This window comes from Arachis duranensis, chromosome 3 (assembly GCF_000817695.3).
Source record: "Arachis duranensis cultivar V14167 chromosome 3, aradu.V14167.gnm2.J7QH, whole genome shotgun sequence".
Taxonomy (NCBI): Eukaryota; Viridiplantae; Streptophyta; class Magnoliopsida; order Fabales; family Fabaceae; genus Arachis; species Arachis duranensis.
This window is the reverse complement of record NC_029774.3, coordinates 7,904,264-7,922,411: the sequence shown is the minus strand read 5'-3', so window position 1 is coordinate 7,922,411 and position 18,148 is coordinate 7,904,264. Positions and strand designations below refer to the sequence as shown.

At 30.2% G+C, this 18,148-nt stretch overlaps 2 protein-coding genes across 5 annotated transcripts; one reads left to right on the top strand and one right to left on the bottom strand.

Moving 5' to 3' along the window:
- Nucleotides 1–2,477: 2,477 nt before the first annotated feature.
- LOC107477288 (protein TRAUCO) lies at nt 2,478–6,969 on the top strand. Of its 3 annotated transcripts, none has more exons than XM_016097279.3 (3): nt 2,478–3,299; nt 3,336–3,759; nt 6,350–6,969. In XM_016097279.3, the coding sequence occupies exons 1-3, from the start codon at nt 2,610–2,612 to the stop codon at nt 6,613–6,615; spliced, it is 1,380 nt and encodes a 459-aa protein (XP_015952765.1). In that variant the 5' UTR covers nt 2,478–2,609; the 3' UTR covers nt 6,616–6,969. The 3 variants fall into 3 exon arrangements, with proteins under 3 accessions (XP_015952765.1, XP_015952767.1, XP_015952764.1); XM_016097281.3 differs by adding an exon at nt 6,161–6,208 and having other exon boundaries at nt 2,478–3,759; nt 6,350–6,485; XM_016097278.3 differs by having other exon boundaries at nt 2,478–3,759.
- A 164-nt stretch (nt 6,970–7,133) lies between these two features.
- On the bottom strand, nt 7,134–17,953 carry LOC110272334 (ABC transporter G family member 15-like). 2 transcript variants are annotated; one of them, XM_016097274.3, is made up of 8 exons: nt 17,496–17,953; nt 15,012–15,091; nt 13,478–13,939; nt 11,811–11,933; nt 11,570–11,701; nt 9,006–9,563; nt 8,343–8,450; nt 7,134–7,816 (listed from the first exon to the last, which is right to left on the bottom strand). In XM_016097274.3, exons 1-8 carry the CDS (start codon nt 17,734–17,736, stop codon nt 7,460–7,462), a joined length of 2,061 nt encoding a protein of 686 aa, XP_015952760.1. In that variant the 5' UTR covers nt 17,737–17,953; the 3' UTR covers nt 7,134–7,459. The 2 variants fall into 2 exon arrangements, with proteins under 2 accessions (XP_015952760.1, XP_052115539.1); XM_052259579.1 differs by lacking the exon at nt 13,478–13,939.
- Nucleotides 17,954–18,148: the final 195 nt, after the last annotated feature.

Genomic DNA, 18,148 nt, shown 5'->3' with positions numbered 1-18,148 from the left:
ATTTAAATATACATACAACAATTCAATCAGCAATATTTGTATAAAATGTATATTAAAATATAAAATATACATCGACTTAATTGTCAGAATCATTTTTAAGTACCAATCTCTTATCTAACTTATGGACTGTTACTAACTAAAAATCACTATTCATTTTTAAAATTAGCTCAATTTAAATTATTTACCACTGAACGTACATAAATATATATAAATATATAGTAATTAATTTAATAATTTTTTTAATATAAAAAGACAATAATTTGTGTTAAGTTGAAAATCTGTACCAAATCTCACTTATCAAATATTAAAATAAGTAAATAAATACAGAATAAGCAAATCTCCTAATCCGACGTTATTGGGATATTTGCATATGCCAATGGTTTTTATGAATTAAATTTTCATTTGATACCTAAATTCACGCGATTACTTATTTTGGTTTTCGAAATTTAAAATTATCTATATTGATTTTTTAGATTCAAGTCTAAATACCAATGTGGTTCCTTAATTCTTTTCAGCGATGACTAGACAAACAGAATGTTGAGATAGCACCCTTCTTACCACATTGGATGATGAATAAACGACGTCGTTTACCCTTGACACCCAAATAAGTCAGAAATGTTATCGTTTTGTATATAAAGGAAGAAGAAACAATGGAGATCCAAAATACCATAAAGAGTCAAGGGACTATATTAGTACCCAAATTTAAATCTGGAAGAAAGACTAAATCCCCATTTTACTCCCTCAGATTCACGCGATTACTCAATTTGGTCTCCGAAATTCAAAATTACCTATACTAGTCTTCCAGATTCAAGTTCAGGCACCAATATGGTCCATCGACTCTTTCTGGCAATGATTAGGCAAAAGGAGTGCTAAGATGACACCCTCCATACCACGCTGGATGATGAGTAAACAATGTCGTTTACTCTTGGCGTCCAAACAAGTCAAAAATGAAAAATAGTGGAGGTAGAGAAGAAAAAGAATATTTTATTTGGGGTCTCCATCGTTTCTTCTCCTTTCATATACAAAGTGACGACATTTCTGACTTGTTTAGGTGTAAAGAGTAAACGAAGTCGTTATTCATCATCCAGCGTGGTAGGGAGGGTGTCATCTCAGCATTCCGTTTGTTTAGTCATCGCTAGAAAGAGTCGAGGGACCACATTGGTGCCCGAACTTGAATATGGAGGACCAATATAGGTAATTTTGAATTTCGAGAACCAAAATGAGTAATCGCGTGAATCTCAGGAACCAAAATGGAGATTTAGGCCCAGTTTGGATAAATAACTTAAATAAGTGCTTTTGGAAAAAGAGCTTAAAGCATAATGACTTTTATTAATAGCAGCTTATAAATAAGTTATTTTGTATTTGGATTTTTAGTTGTAAAAATACTTATTTTGAAGTTGTAGTCTTTGGATAAATAACTCAAAAAATAATTTTTTTTTACAGAAGAGAATGAATATTAAAATAACGATGATAACAAATACTTTCTAATATTGAATGTTGATTTTACCTAACCTAATCACTAATATTGTGTATGATATGGTAGGTGAAAATAAAAAAAAAACTATAAAATGTGTGTCAATGTATATTATGTTATTGTTTTTTATTTTACTCCTATTAGAACTCCCTTCTCCTTTATTGAGGTCAAGAACTTGCTATAATTAACTATGAAAATAATAGCAAGCTATAAAATCACTTGTGAAAAAAAATAAAATTAAAACTGAAATTTCATACTACAGTTAAATACAAATTTAATAATAAAAAATAAAGTGATAAAATGATAAAAAAAAACTTAGAAGGAATATATGCAGTCAGATGTAATATTGTCTGAAAATAAAAATGGTGGTAAAGGATCAATACTTCCATCAGATGAATCATTACGTGAAAATGGTGAGGTTTGGAACATTACATGAGAATGATGGTGGAATGATGGTAGAAGGTCAGTGCTTCTAGCATACCTTGAGTGAAAATTGTGGTGAAGAGTCAAGAAGAAAAATAGATTTTTTTTGTTTTGAAATTAATTTTTTTTAAGAAAGTGGTAGAATAACTTATCGAGAAGTAGAGAAGTCATATATTTTTACTTTTTTAAAAAATTATAAATTAACTTTTTGGGAAGTTAGAAGCTTTTTTTTAAAATGGTGCCAAACACGCAGATTGTGACTTTTCATAATCCAAAAGTCAAAAAAGTAGCTTCTGCTACTTCCCAAACGGGTCTGAAAGACTAGTATAAATAATTTTGAATTTCGAGGACTAAATTAAATAATTGCGTGAATAGGACCAAAATGGGTATTTAGTCGATTTTTATGTCGTCTCTTCCTGTTCATTTTCTTTGGGACAAGGTTTTTCTTTTTGTTTATGATAGTCAATATTGGGCCTACAATAACAGCCTAAAATCAATAGGCCCAGCCCAATCCAAAACATTTCAAAAAATGAAACCCAACCCAATTGAGTAGTTAAGGAATATTCTGTCGCTGTCAGTTCAGAGTTCTGAGTCTCAGAGTGTCTCTGTTATCGGAAGCGCTCTCTTTTCTTCTCCGAACCTCATAGAGTCATAGTCATAGTAATTGCACTCGGAAAATAAAATCAAATAAAGAAAAAACCCTAGAACCGCCATGGATAATTTAAAAGCTTCGTACAAAGACGAAGAGGAAGAAGACGGGGCACCAACCACCGCCGCCGTTGCGGCCGCTGACGCCGTCGTTGGCGACGCCCCGATTCCCAGTGACGCGGTAGCTGCCGGAGGAGGCACCGATACGGAATCAGCCGAAGTTCCTCCTGTAACAACCACCAGCACCGCCTCCGACACGCCAACGGAAGCTCAAAACGACGGCAGATCGGAGCCCGACCCTTCCGACATGTCTGATGACGAACCCGTCTCTGATGAAGGTTCCCTGAAGAAGTCGCCGAAGTCGCCTGCAAGAGACGATGGTGGCGGCGGTGACAACGACGAGGACGACGAGGAACCTCCACCGAAGAAGCAGAAGCAGCTCTCCACATTGACCGCTGAAACCGTTACCGTTAAGATCGAATCTTCTCCGGTGGCTGCGGAATTGCCAGAAGGAGCTAGCAACGGCGACGCCAATGCGGCCGTGTCAACGCCGGCGACAACGGCCACGGGAACAACGGGGACGAATTCGAAGAAATCTAAGAAGAAGAACAACAATGTGTGGGTAACCAAATCGAAGAAATCAAAGAAGAAGAACAAGGCTAACAACAATAACAACAATCACCACGGCGCAAACGGCGAAGACACGGTGCTTATAACGCCGGTGCCGAGGTTCCCGGACAAGAGCGACGACACGGCGGAGATGAAGATCTGCCTCTCGAAGGTGTACAAGGCGGAGAAGGTTGAGCTGAGCGACGACCGAATGGTGGCAGGGAGCACGAAGGGCTACAGAATGGTGAGGGCAACGAGAGGGGTGGTTGAAGGAGCGTGGTACTTCGAAATTAGGGTTTTGCATTTGGGGGAAACAGGGCACACACGGTTGGGGTGGTCCACTGAGAAAGGTGACTTGCAGGCACCGGTTGGTTACGATGGGAATAGTTTTGGGTATAGGGATATTGATGGGAGTAAGGTGCATAAGGCTCTGAGGGAGAAGTATGGAGAAGAAGGGTATAAGGAAGGTGATGTTATTGGTTTCTATATCAACTTGCCTGAAGGGGAGAAGTATGCTCCAAAGCCACTGCATTTGGTTTGGTATAAAGGACAGAGATATGTTGTTGCTCAAGATGCTAAGGAAGATCCTCCCAAAGTTGTGCCTGGTGAGTGGTTTTTCTTTTCTTTTTCTTTGTTTTTGTCATGAACTCTATTATCTTTTACTTTGGTGTAGTTGGTTTTCTGTTTAGTTATTGTGATTTTTGGTGTTTGAGGGTTGTGAATTAGAACTTCAGTTTTTTAGTGGGAATGAAGGCTGAATAACGGGGTTGATGGATGTGATGTGTTCTTAGTATTTAACAACGGATGCTTGATTTTTGCTAACTTAGTGGTTTAGTCCAAATTACTTGTTTGTGATTTAGGGTAATGGGGAGGGGGAAGATTTTCAATCATTTTTGTAGTACTGCATGGTTGTGAATGGTTTGAGACATTGAGTTATGGAATCCATTATTTTATCTAGACTCTGAAGCATGTGGAACTAAATACAGCTTGCCATGTTTCCAATCAAAGCATTCAATGGAAATTGGTAGCAGGTACGGAAGAAGGGAAAGCATTTTAAAAATATATAAGATATAGAAAGCAGATCTGCAGAACATACTGAATAAAAAGTGAAGTCCTTCAACCAGCCATTGCATAGTTAACGGCTGTGAACGATTAATACCTCACGAACAAGCAAAGAAATAGTCAGAAATGCATGTTTCTGTTATTTGTGTGAAGGTGGCCAGAAATATAGTCTGAGATTTTGCTCAGAACAGAGACTAGGCACTTAAGATTAAGAAGCAGACATGAGAGATAGATGGCTGTGATGACAGTTTGAGAGTAGTTACCTGAGATGAGATACTTTGTCCAAGCGTGCTCCTCACAGCCAAGAAAAGATGAGACGGAAGAGAGTGAAATTTGACTGTTGAATGAGGTTTCCCTTGTTTTTCACAAGAGTGGGAAGAGTCAGAAAAATATGTTCTAAAATTTTATAACTATAGGTTAAAGGATATGAAGCACGAACACTTAATTTAGGTTGTTGTGTCCGCATGTTGGATATATATTCCAGATAAACACTCGTCCAACTTGCCGGTGTTCTGTGTCAGACTATCTTAATAAAAAATAAAAAGTATTTCTCCAGACATGCTTAGACACACCCAAATATGATTGCGTATTGGCATATCTAATCTTATTCTTGGTCTATATTCTTGAAATGAGTTTAGAAATAATATATATTATTAATTATTAATACAAAAAGTTATCTAAAATATTTTGTATAATTAAAAAACACATAAAAAACAAAAGACTAGTTTGTACTTTAATATCAATAAAATTTCAAGATATTATTATAATTTATTTACAAAATTCTATATATTTTATATATATGTTCTGTCCTTATACCTAACAAATTTGAAATTTGTGTGTCGGCGTTCTTGTGTTATGTTGTACCTCGTGTCCGTTAGACCGTGCTTCATAAGTTATAGAGGTGAGGGCAACGAAATTTTCATATGGCTCCACTATTTTCCCTTAGGTGGATGCTCAAGAACTTTGTTTTTAATACCTTTAGAAGTAATTTACCTATAAACTTCCTGAATGCCATGTGGTATATCGTCCTTCATCATTGATATCAGTGGCCATAAAAGCATATTGCTATGGCTTCATTTTTTAATTCTCTCATTCTTGCTATTCTTTGCTCAAATTGGTATATCCTATGTGTCAAAAATTCAAATCCTTCTCATAAAATGCCTAGTGTGGTTCTTTGGAAGATAATGTATATGTGTGTTAGAAGTAATGCTAGGCTTGTTCCTCTATTGGATTGGTAGACATTGTCATTCTTCCCATTTGACAAAAAGTTTGAATAGTAAGTTATGGATCTAAGACTACATTGGGCCATCCTTTCTACATTTAATTCCTTATGGTTGGGAACAGAGAGTAGAAGGTAAAAAGGGGAAGAATTTTGCAAAGGATCAAGCTCCTCTAAAGTGAGGTTGGTAAAGTGAAAAAGTGAGAGTCTAATCACCCTTGATTCAAGATAGTGGGATGCATACGTTATGATTATTATAAGTTCAATGGTAATCAATATCTCACTTTATCACTTTACTAATCTCCTCATTTTAGAGAATCTTTTTCCGCTTGGGAAATATAGGAGATATGAGACTGCAATGTTGGAATAAGGTCATTGATGGTATTCCTTAGCTAGATTTGTCCAAGAACCAGGATGATGTATGTAAAAATTGGCACATAATTTTTGTGGATACATAATTTGATTGACCCTCAATATAAAATTGGTTGGAAGTGGTTAATAATACAAAACAGTAAATTTATTGGTTTCTTTATGGCTGTTAATGGAGTTGTTAGACAAAACGCAATTAGATACAATCTAGGCAAATGATCATTGTTTTTGGATCTGGGATTTGATTGTATAAAGTATGGTCAGTACTACTGCATCTTTGGTTCATTATACACTGTAGATATAATCACATTCCTTTTTGAATTCCGCGGACTGAATATCTGTTTATTGGAAATTAGGTGTGCTTGCTCTGTCTTGTTGGTTACTGTAGTAGCAAATCAGATTTTGTAAGTGTCATTGCTTGCGCTGTTATAAATTAAATTCCCTTGCCTATAATATAAATTTTGAATTTCCTTTGCTGTAAGTTGTATTCTAAGTGTTCCATGTTTATAAAAATCACCTGATTCCAAATATCATATTGTATGCAGGAAGTGAGATATCTTTCTTCAAAAATGGCGTGTGCCAAGGTGTAGCTTTCAAGGATCTTTTTGGTGGTCGATACTACCCTGCTGCTTCAATGTATACTCTCCCCAATGAGCCAAACTGCATGGTCAAGTTCAACTTTGGCCCCGACTTTGAATTCTTTCCCGAGGATTTTCAAGATCGGCCGATTCCCAAGCCAATGATCGAAGTTCCCTACCATGGTTTTGATAATCGAGTTGAAAATGGAGAGGCTACTGAGAAGAAACCGTGAAAAGGTTGATGCAGTTTGCATATATTATTAACTACGACTCTGCTGCAAAACCCTAGCGGTGCACACGCACTCTGCCTCTGCCGCATTTGATATATTTCTTTTTTTTTTTTTTCAATTTTAAAAGAAACTTACATTCTTTTCTGTTTCAAGCTTGATCCACTGTACACCATACCAGCTGAAGGTGACCTATGATTGCACCACCTTTGAAAAGTGTATGTGCTGCACACATGGTCTTATTCTTCTGTAACTCTAGATGGTTCCTGAATTGACTCAAATGACTAGCTTAGCTGTGTAAACTTATGAAACAGAGAAATTGTTCAAGTCGAATATATAAGAATTTCATGGCTTCGATAAGATATTATGCAGTTTCCCTGGCCTCGTCTCTTTCCAATATTCTTTTTCTTGTACATCTGTTATATCCATTTTTTACTATGCAGTTATGCATAATGCATGATTCTTTCACATAATTCGTCACAATCAAGTAAATGGCCTTTGTTCTCAGTACAGGCAAACTTCGAAGAATATAAGAAACAAATAGCAAGTGAATATCAATCCCCTCATAGAAAATGGCCTGTATGTTGCAGATGGGTTTTTCAAAGCGTAATGATACTCAGGTATAATGCAGTACCACCAATGATGTATAGTATATAGTATATAACTTAAGAGAACTTATTTTCCTTATATATCTTTTCATTGTAGATAACGAAATAAGAGACATATTTCAACGTTTTCTTTTGGTCTTTTTTGTTTTCTAAATAAGTAAATTGTAAATTGTATAAGTTCTTTGCTTTGCAAGAATTCTGATACAATATCAGTAGTATGTTGTTGTGTGATTGTTGTATCTTTAATGAATTGGTGAGTTGAGACCCTCTTGAGAAGACAAGGGATGCAGTGTTTGGTGCCTCTTTGAAGAGAAAGATGGTGTTTTCCTGAAAGATGGCCTCTTCTTGATGCGTTGCATTGCTTGCTTTGCATAGATACTATAAAGAAAATGTGAAGCGGGCTCTTTGAATCTGAGAATGATGAAAAAGAGAACTCTATGCAGTATGAGGATGAACACGACAGCAGCTAAGTCCCACCATTTTGAATATTCAATTCTCATGCCAAGCATGGTTGTGAGTATGGTTTCTCCTTTCAGCTTTGGACCACCTGGTACTAGAGGATCAAACTCCAGCCCAATCAAATCATTCTTGAATGCTCCCTGCATCCCCAGGAATCATTATTAGGTAAGTCGAATGAATAATGATACATGTACTCACTTTGCATTGTGCATCAATTGTCATTACTATCAAGATGAAGTGTAATTAGTGGGACAGCACCAAATCTAATAGTAATGATCATGTGAGTCAACTGGTTATTCAATACAAAATGAGCTTAACACTTTTGGAGTTGAATAACAGATTACTACAGTTATGTTATGCATTATAAGTGCCATTTATCATTAGAATCTCGAGATGTAAACTACTTATAATTTGTCATTTTATAATTTTTCATATTACAATACTCACCTACACTACTTACGCACTAACACACACAATACTAAGGGTTCACACAATTACACCCACATCTAGCTCAGACAGCTCGAACCCGAGTGTGGTCTTTTCGGAGGCACAAGATATGCCATTAGTACGAGCCTCCAACCACATTTTTTTTATATCCATTTGATCATCACATACTTTTAAGAGGTTTTATAATGGTAATGATCCTGATGAAGTTATTATTATTACCTGTAATCCCCATGCCCCATAATTAATGTATGAAATTGGGTAACGCCAGAAGAATTTGGGAAGATCAGGGATCTGACGGAAGTAGCCAGCAGTCATCATCATTACACCCTGCACCCATATTACAACAGGTAATTAATAATAATTGCAAATTTCAATTATGTTTCATAAATGTGATGATAAGAGATCATGTTCAAATGGTAAAAATTAGGATAAAGTATACTTTTTCTTTTTAATATTTTTGAAAAGGTTAAAAAATATTTGTAATGTTTGATTTGCTTTAAGTTTGTCTCTAACATTTTCGATAAGTTAAAAGGATAAAATTAAAATTTATTGAAAATGTTAGTGATAAAATTTAAACTTATCGAAAGGACAAAATTAAAACAAATTAAATAGTAAAGATAGATTTAAATTTTGATGCATTGTCAGTGTAAAATAGTTTTAGACATACATTTAATTACGTAACGCCACATCAGCATAAATAACTACATTTTATATTGACCATATGAATGATCATCCAAAAAATAACGGATGTGATTGCACAGCTGTGTAAAATATTTTACACTATGAATACATCAAAATTAAACCCATTAAAAATATTTTTAAAACTTTTCGAAAACAATAGAGACAAAGTGTATACTTTACTTTTAAAATTATACGACTTACAATATATCCTGCTCCTATTATTACTCCCATGAGGAAGTTGGGAACTAATGAAGCTATGATCATCATGGAACTCTCCACAACCGCAATGCAGCCAATAAGATCAAGGGTGATGTAACAAAGATGTGAAAATTCTGGACGAAACTTGACCATATAATAGGTTATGGTGGCAGTGGCAATGGACATCATTGAAACAAAGGGAAATGAAGAGAGAAAATTTGATAGAATGTAGACACTAATTCCATAGTATCCATTAAGCCTTTCTTTATAAAACACCTTCATTTCCTCTATGAAGGAGGGGAAGCCTCCAATGGACAAGAATGTCATGAAACCAGAAATGAAAGCCCCACATGCACCTCTTGCAAAGATGGCTCTGTAACTTGTTCCAACATCAAAGAAGATTGTTCCAACAGATAAAGATAATGCTATGTAGATTGCTAGCCTTATCCAATAGTACCCTACATCCCTACTCATGTTCACCAAAGATCTATGAGTCAATGTTGTTAGTTGCTTCCACCATTTCGGTTGATTCTTGCTTTTGCTTTCACCATCATATCCTTCCTGGAGTAATAATTGATTATTTAGTTAAGGAAAATGCTAGTTGTACAACACAAATCAGCCTTTGGTCAGCCTTTAATATTATTTAATTATTTTTTTAGAGAAACATATCCTTATTTTTTAGATATATATTTATAATTAAACTTAATTTAAATTTAAAAAATTTAAATTTCTCTAACTTCCTAACTTCCTACCCACTTCATAGTTAATTATTGTTTCATTTCTTCTTTTACGTTACTTTATAGAAAAGATACGAGTTTCTTCTTCTTTCTTTTACGCTACATTTTTAAATGTGATAACACCATTCTCTCGTCTTGGAGCTCAACCAGAACGTTTTCATCGGCTTTTTTTTTTTTTTTTTGGTTGAGCAACTTCTTCTTTTTAAAATAAACATAATAATCTATTTTTATTTAATTAGAACAAAGTTGATTTTATTTTATTTTAATAATAGAGTTGTTACCAATAAAATAATTTGTACTTAATTAGTTTGAGTGAAGAAGCACAAAAAAAAGGTTTAAGTAAGAAGAAGTAGATGGTATGTTCATAAATTTTTTTTTAATTATAACACATCTAATAGTATGATGTTATATATAAAATATTTTTGAAACATATCCAAAATTATAAAATTATAGAATTTAAATATAAACGTTAATAATACAATTAATCTTTTGATTTTCAATTCGATAAAATGCAACTAATATTTATTATTTAATTATAAGTTGGATTTTTTTCGTTACTTATTTAAACATTAACGTTTTCAAATAAAGTAATTCAAACTTAATTAGTTTGATTAAAGATGCACAAAAAATTAAAATTTTAAATAAGAAGATGTAGATGGTATGTTCATGATTTTTTTTTTAATTATAACACATCTAAAAATATGATATTATATATAAATTATGTTTGAAACACATCCAAAATTTAAAAGTCTAAGTAAGAAGATGTAGATGGTATGTTCATAATTTTTTTTTTCAATTATAACACATCTAAAAATATGATGTTATATATAAATTATTTTTGAAACACATCCAAAATGATAAATTATAGCATTTAAATATAAACGCTAAAAATACAATTAATCTTTTGATATTTGATTTAATAAAATGCATCTAATATTTATTATTTTATCATTAGTTAGATTTATTCGTTACTTATTTTAACATAACGTTTTCAAAATTATTAAAATCAATAATTAATTTAAATTTTTTATATCTTATGAATAAAAATATAGCTAACATGTATTATCGTAGTATTAGTTGAAATTTTTATTATTTATTTGAGTATTAGTATTTATTCTTTTTAATTTTTTTACTGATGTTATTTTTTGGTGTTTTAGCTAATGTTTAAAATTAGTTTATTTCGTAAGTTTATCACGCATACAAAATAATACTGTCATACTCAAAATATTTTTAGAACACATCAAAAAATCTATCAAATAAATATAATTAGATGACTTAAGATTTATTTTAGAATTTTAAAATCAAAATTTTGAATTTTAGATAATTTGATTTTTAGATGTGTATTTAAATTATAATATTTAAGAATTAAATATATTAAATCTGAAACAGAAATATTATAATTTAAATACACATCTAATTTATTATAATACTTTTTATTAAATCTAAAAAATACACGTTCTACTAAAAACACAAATATTCGAGAGACAATAAAAAATAAATCTAAATAAATTTAAAATTATTTTATTTTGTATTTTTTAATTATTACTTATTTTATTTTATATTTTTTAATTATTGTTTGAATAATTGAGTAATATTATGTGTAATAAGTGTATAATTATGAATAGTATAGGTTTAATTATAAATATTAAATTAAATAAAATAATTTTCAATTGTTATCTCCTAGTATTATACAAAATACTAAAAGTTCATTACCATCCCTTTTTATTTTTAATGAATCTTTGAAGTTTGAATGAATGTATCTAAATATATTAATTTAAAAATATACTAAAAAGTGAGAGATAGAAAGCAAATTAAAAAGAAAGAACTTACAAAGTTTGAGATTTGTTTGATTCTAGTTCTTGCGGCAGTTGCATATTCAGACCAACGGTATCTCTCAATAAGTTTTGCTCTGATTGCAGCAGTTGATAAGTTCCCTAATGATGGTGTTAATGAGTTTTGTTCCTGAAGATGAAAAGCAATAATAATAATATAATATTAATAAATTAATTAATTACTTAATGAATTTAATCAAGGGAAGTGATGATTTAATTATGATATAAAGAACATATACATGGATTCTTTGGGAGGCCATGATGGTGGTTGTGACAGTATCAAAGTCTGAATTAATACAGCGAAGGAAATGATCAGAAGGGTTTCTTCTACTTGGACATGGGAACCCTGCTTTCCCAAAGAACTGCACAAATAAATGGACAAAATCATTTTTGTCATCAAAATAGGGTTTTGTGATCTAAGTGTCTAAGCTAAACACATCCAAAATATTGAAAGGATTTTTAGTCTAAATTTTCACCAAAATTTCATCTAAAATATGTTTAGAGGGAAAAAATGGAGTAAAATGACAATTTACATCCTTGAAGAATTAATTCGAACTAATTAATCCCTCAAAAAAATTATCAATTTGGTCCTTTGCGATAGTAAATAGTAAACATTTGATGTTCTGTGAATTTATCATGTAAAATTTAATCGTGGATACGTATTTATTTATGAAAGATTGTCATACAGATAATAATTTTTGGAGCAAAATTTCATCTATTTTGGTAAGATACATGATAAATAGAGATCGATTGACAAAGATTATATAAAAACTAAAAAGATAATAAATGCTTCACGGTCTAAAACTACATCATTTTCATGCTTACGTGACAACAACATAATATGTATGCACTATTATAAATAATGAAATAATTTTATTTCATTTTGCATTATCTATTAACGATAAGACATACTTTATTAACTTTAAAAATATATGTAAGTCAATCTCCAAGTATTTTGGTCATTTAGTGGTTGTTTTATATGATTATAAATTGTTAATTTGTACATTTTCAAAAGAGAAAGAATTTGAATCTTCTACATTTTAGATTTTTATTTTAGATGATAAAATGTGTTTTTCACTCTTAAATATTTTTTTTGTTTCGCTTATAAAATAAATTGTGAAAGATAAAACTTTATTCTTTAAAATGAGATTCAAAATTTAGAAGATTTAAATATTAGTAAACACTTTTTTTTCTTACATTCGAACCAACATTAACTAATTTTATACTTTTTTTCCCCTTTAAAAGTGTTAAGTCCCTAACTTTCTTCTTTAATTTTTAAAAATCAAGAGTTAAAACAACGTACATAACTTATGGTTCAAAAGTTTAAGATACATCTTCTAATAGTTATTTGACAACACAAGTTTTTTGTTTTGGTTGCCAACTATGAAAGTAGGACTATGAAAGTAGGAGTGAAAGTATTCTAAATTTTCAATGTATTTAATGTTTTTTTCTCATTTATAATAATCTTTAGGCTATTTTATTACCTCTATATATTCTCAATTGTTGTTGTGATAAAAAATGAATCATAATAATAATAGATAGATTAAATTACTTTATTATTAATTCTTATAATTTTATTAAATTTATATATTTTTTTAATTGAGTCTCTACATTATTTTTAATTTTATAATTAAGTCATTGTCAGAATAAAAAATATTAAAATTAATAGAATATTTTTCTATAAATTGAAGATACCCATGATTAAAAAATTAATTAGACCTTTAATTAAATATTTTTTGGAAGGAATATTTCGTTAATTTTAACATTTTTAAGATGAAAAAGATCTAATTACAAAATTAAAAGTAACGTAGAGACTTAATTAAAAATATATATATAAAAATCTATTTATAAATTTAATAAAATTAAAAAGACCAACAAAATAATTAAACTTAATAGATATATGTACCTCGAGTGAGTTTTGAGCTGGTCCAAAATAAATAGTTTGGCCTCCAGAAAGCAGGAAGAGATCATCAAAAAGTTGAAAAACCTCACTACTTGGTTGATGAATGGATGAAATTACAGTCTTGCCATCATGAGCAATGTTCCTCAAAGTTTGAACAACAAAATAAGCTGAGGCACTATCAAGGCCAGTGGTTGGTTCATCAAGGAACAAGAGACTAGGCCTTGTTAATATCTCAACTGCTATGCTTAGTCTTTTCCTTTCTCCACCACTTATTCCTCTCAAATGCCAATTCCCTATAACCCTATCTGCACAATCTTCAAGACCCATCTCCATTATTGTTCCTTCTACAATCTCATTTACCTCTTCTTTCCTCATTCTTGATGGAAGCCTTAGATTTGCTGAATAACTTATTGTTTCTCTCACTGTTAGTGTTCCCAACAATATGTCTTCTTGGGTCACATAAGCCTATAGTACGAATGTTTACATAACAAAATAATACATGTCATTAATTAGTATATTGATTAATTAAAATATAACAAAAAATTATTTAGTTTTTTCTTGATATACTAATAAAAAAATCTTTAAAAAGACTATGTCATTTGAGTTATAACTCGTTGGTAACTGTTTAATCGCTTTAGTTATTTAAATAATAATTATTTACATAGTAGATATAAAAACTTGTTATTTTTAACTACATATAAATATGTAATTGGATATATAGTTAGTAAAATTTCTTTATACTACTACTAGCTGTTTATTAAAATTAAATTTTATGTAGATATTCTTAAACATTTTTCAAATTGTTAAATGAAAAAAAAATAGAAATTGGATCTCAATTAGAAGTATCTAACTTTTAATTCTTTTAATATTTAGGAGAATGGTAAGTGAAAGATTAGACTGTCATTTCTTGGTAACATATTTGGTAATGTATTTTCATAACCACTAACTTTAGAAGCTGGATATCATTACAAACAAATTTTAAAAAAATATTATATATACACTAAAAATTAAAAATTAATCGCCATGAATTTATATAAAAATATATGTATTATTTAATTTATTTGTATTATATATTTTATATTTTAATATTATTTAATACAAATAATTAATTTAGTGAGTATTTTCTTTTCTAACATGATTGAACAAACTTTCAACTAACAAACTTTTAAGTATATCTATTACTATCAATTTTTATACATCTGTTTAATTAATGCACATGTAGATGTACGAAAGATATGATGGCCAGATACAGTTATGCAAAATTTTCGGTTTTTTTTTTATGAGAATAAGATGGGTGATATATTTTGATATAGTAATTTTTTATTATTTTTTAAATTGAGAGTTTAATTTTTGTACACCAAATTAAATGGTTTCACATTTGAGATTAATATCCTAATTCGAAAAGATATAGTCATTAATCCAATATAAAAATAAAAAATGGCAAAATTTTTCCTAAAAAAAAAGATAGTAAGATATAAATATGAAGGATATGGAATAATATACAAAAATAATATATATTGTGATCATAGTTACTTACAACACCACCATAGTCCAATCTTCTTTTCTTTCCATTTAAAAGCACATTTCCAGACAAGATAACATTCCTAGCGAGTCTACCTGTAATCAATAATTCCAATAATAATCTGAAGATGTTAATAATGTGCCACCATATATATTTATAATAAAAAATGTTATTTGTATACTAAAGTCACCACTAAAATCAGCCACCAGTGTATTTGTGTATAAATATATGTGTAATTTAATTTATTTTTAATGTATATTTATATTTTAATATATATTTTATACTGTGACTAATTTTAGTGGCTGATTTTGGTGTACGCATAACATAACTCGTTTATAATTTGTACATACACCTATTTCGTATATATATCAATGCTATGTAACGAACTATGCTTTATTATAATTAATGAAAATATTTCTCTTATTATTAATAACACCTTAAGAATTTGGTAACTGTTCATCATCACCATCCAACAATTTCTAAATCAATTAGTAGAACCTACCGTCCGATACACATGATTCTGAAAATCTCCACCAACCTTAACTTCTTTTAGTAGTGCATGTTTAATTAATAATTATACAGAACATTTTCGCCGAGGCCACTGTTAGGGCAATATAATAATTTTATATTTAATTTCCATTTAAAGCATAAGCATTAATTTTTCCCAAATACATGACAAATAATAGTGAAATTATTATTACTTGCAACCGTCCCTACCAAGGGTAGATGTTCAATAATAAATGAAATATGCTTTCTAAGATAATGTTCATCCAGATAGAGATGATTCTTTGTTTGATCCCATGAAATAAATAAATAAATAAATGAGGACAGTTGATGGTAGGGCTAACTTTAGCTATGTTAAAACTTGAAATAATTATCTTAGAAAGGCCAAGGAAGAATATTTTCTTTCAAATTAAATGAAGTGACAAATTGAATAGGATACTTTTTTAACTTTTCATATATTGCTCATTTATTCTATATAAAAAAAGAATCTGTAGCCTGTAGTAGTATAAATCATTATTGCTTTCTATAGAATAAAATTAATTAATTTACATATATTAATAGTGTAAAATATTTTTACATTATTTATCTATTAATAGTAAAAAATAGTAATCATGCTATTTAACTTTCAACAACTGTTTTCTATGTTTTGTTGAGTTTTTGAAATTTTTGTTGGTTAATATTATCAAAGTATTATTTTATACTATTTTTGGCATTTAAAAAATAACCTCTACAATTAATTACCTACACCCTAATTATCTATGCAAGGACATGTTATGGGGCTCTCTTTGGCAGGGTACAATGGAACATCATGATTTAATAACATGATAAACTGCAGAGAAAGACTATTGGGTCTGTTTTATGAGTTTAATCTTGATACACTCAGGGTAAAATATATTTTACTTTTCGTTCTTTAGGATGATCATTTATGTAGTCAATGTAAAAAGTAGTTATTTTTACTGATGTAACATTACGTAACTGAATGCACGTGTAAAATTATTTTATCAAAATTAAATTCTTATTCTATTAAAGAAAAAAATTTATACCATTTTTTCATCCACTTTTTAAGTTATTAGATCTAAATAAACAAAATTTAACCCCGAAAAAAAAAGAAAAAACAAGAATAAAAAGATAAAAGTCATTTTTGTTAATTTATCTAAACAAATATTCAACTTTTGCAGTATGGTGTCAATGTATCAAATAAATTTGCATGATTTGATGATTTACTATGAAAATATTTGTCTTTGATCTAAAATAGATGGTCAATGGTAAAAATTTCTGAAGAAAATCTATATAAGGGTAATTTATTCATTCCCATCTTGTTGGGAGATAACAATAACTAACCCCACCACCATTTGATTCTATTTGAAATAATAAATATATGAGAAAGAGACATACTTATCACCTTTCAAAGTACATTATTTTATTCTATTATATTCCATCATAGGATGATTTGAATCATATCACAATCACATCTAAGAGAAGCATGCAAATTGAAACAATGAACATGATAATCATTAATCAAGTTACTAAAAAAAGGTTTTTGCAAATGGGTAGTTAATAGTTAATAGTTAATAGGATGTTTAGAAACTTTTATATCATAATTTAGACAAATTATAGAGTGTTTGTATCAACATGCATATTTGGCCAATGCAAGGTTTCCCAATGGAAAGTAAAAAAAAATAAAATAAAATAATAATAACAATATAAAAACCAAAATAGAAATATATATAATAACGAACATGAAAGCTAAGGCATGAAGAACCAAATATGAACATATTGAACGGTGAAAACTCAGGTACAATCAACTTCACGTGAAGTTGATAGTTGAGAGCCATTAGATGAAAATTTAGTCAAATCAGTAAAATTATTTAACGATTCTTAACTATCAACTTCATGTGAAGTCGAATGCACTTGAGTTTTCACCATATTAAATATTATTATTATATTTGATGAAAAGATGGAAATGCAAAGAGTGATGAAAAAAAGTACAAAAACCTGCCAAAGAATCAAGAAGAGTGGATTTTCCAGAGCCAGAAGGACCCATAATAGCCATGATTCTGTTAGGTTCAGCATAGCCATTCAAGCCATTAAGCAACCTCCTTGTGTGTCCATTGCCAAAGTTTGGAACCACAACAGTTATGTCTTCCCAAACTAGGTACATTCCTCTCTTCTCACTTCCCTCATCATCACCATTACTTCCACTGCTAGTACTTGTTGTAATGCTTTTATTCTCCATTTCTCTCTCAAATCAAGAATACTAGACAAAACCCTGTACTTCTAGTACTCTTTGGTTTTTGGAAATAATCAAATATCAAGTAATAATAATAATATTATATATAACATTGCTGCACAGCTAGCTAGCTTATATATATAAATGAAATGTGTGTGCATGATCCACAGAAATGGAAAAATGGGTCACCACTTACAAAGTCACTTTTTAGGTATATATTATTATTATTATTATTATTATTATTATTTTTTGATGAGAAATTAATTAATGGTTTCGTTGTGATCTGTCCAAAACAAAACAACACAAGACAGTAATATATAGATGGGCAGCTATCGTTGTTAAATAATGATGGCCTCGGTCATGCATGTGAATTAAGGAGAAGTTGAAAAGGACACATCTCATTATCTCAATCTCACTA

What these genes read in the sequence shown, in the direction of transcription:
- LOC107477288 (XM_016097278.3), top strand. Translation starts at nt 2,610, where the DNA reads ATGGATAATTTAAAAGCTTCGTACAAAGACGAAGAGGAAGAAGACGGG. An exon ending in TCCTCCCAAAGTTGTGCCTG is followed by an intron (nt 3,760 to 6,349) that starts GTGAGTGGTTTT and finishes TATTGTATGCAG; the next exon opens with GAAGTGAGATATCTTTCTTC.
- LOC110272334 (XM_016097274.3), bottom strand. Translation starts at nt 17,736, where the DNA reads ATGGAGAATAAAAGCATTACAACAAGTACTAGCAGTGGAAGTAATGGT. An exon ending in TCTTCTTGATTCTTTGGCAG is followed by an intron (nt 15,092 to 17,495) that starts GTTTTTGTACTT and finishes TATTGATTACAG; the next exon opens with GTAGACTCGCTAGGAATGTT. An exon ending in TCAAACAAATCTCAAACTTT is followed by an intron (nt 9,564 to 11,569) that starts GTAAGTTCTTTC and finishes TTATTACTCCAG; the next exon opens with GAAGGATATGATGGTGAAAG.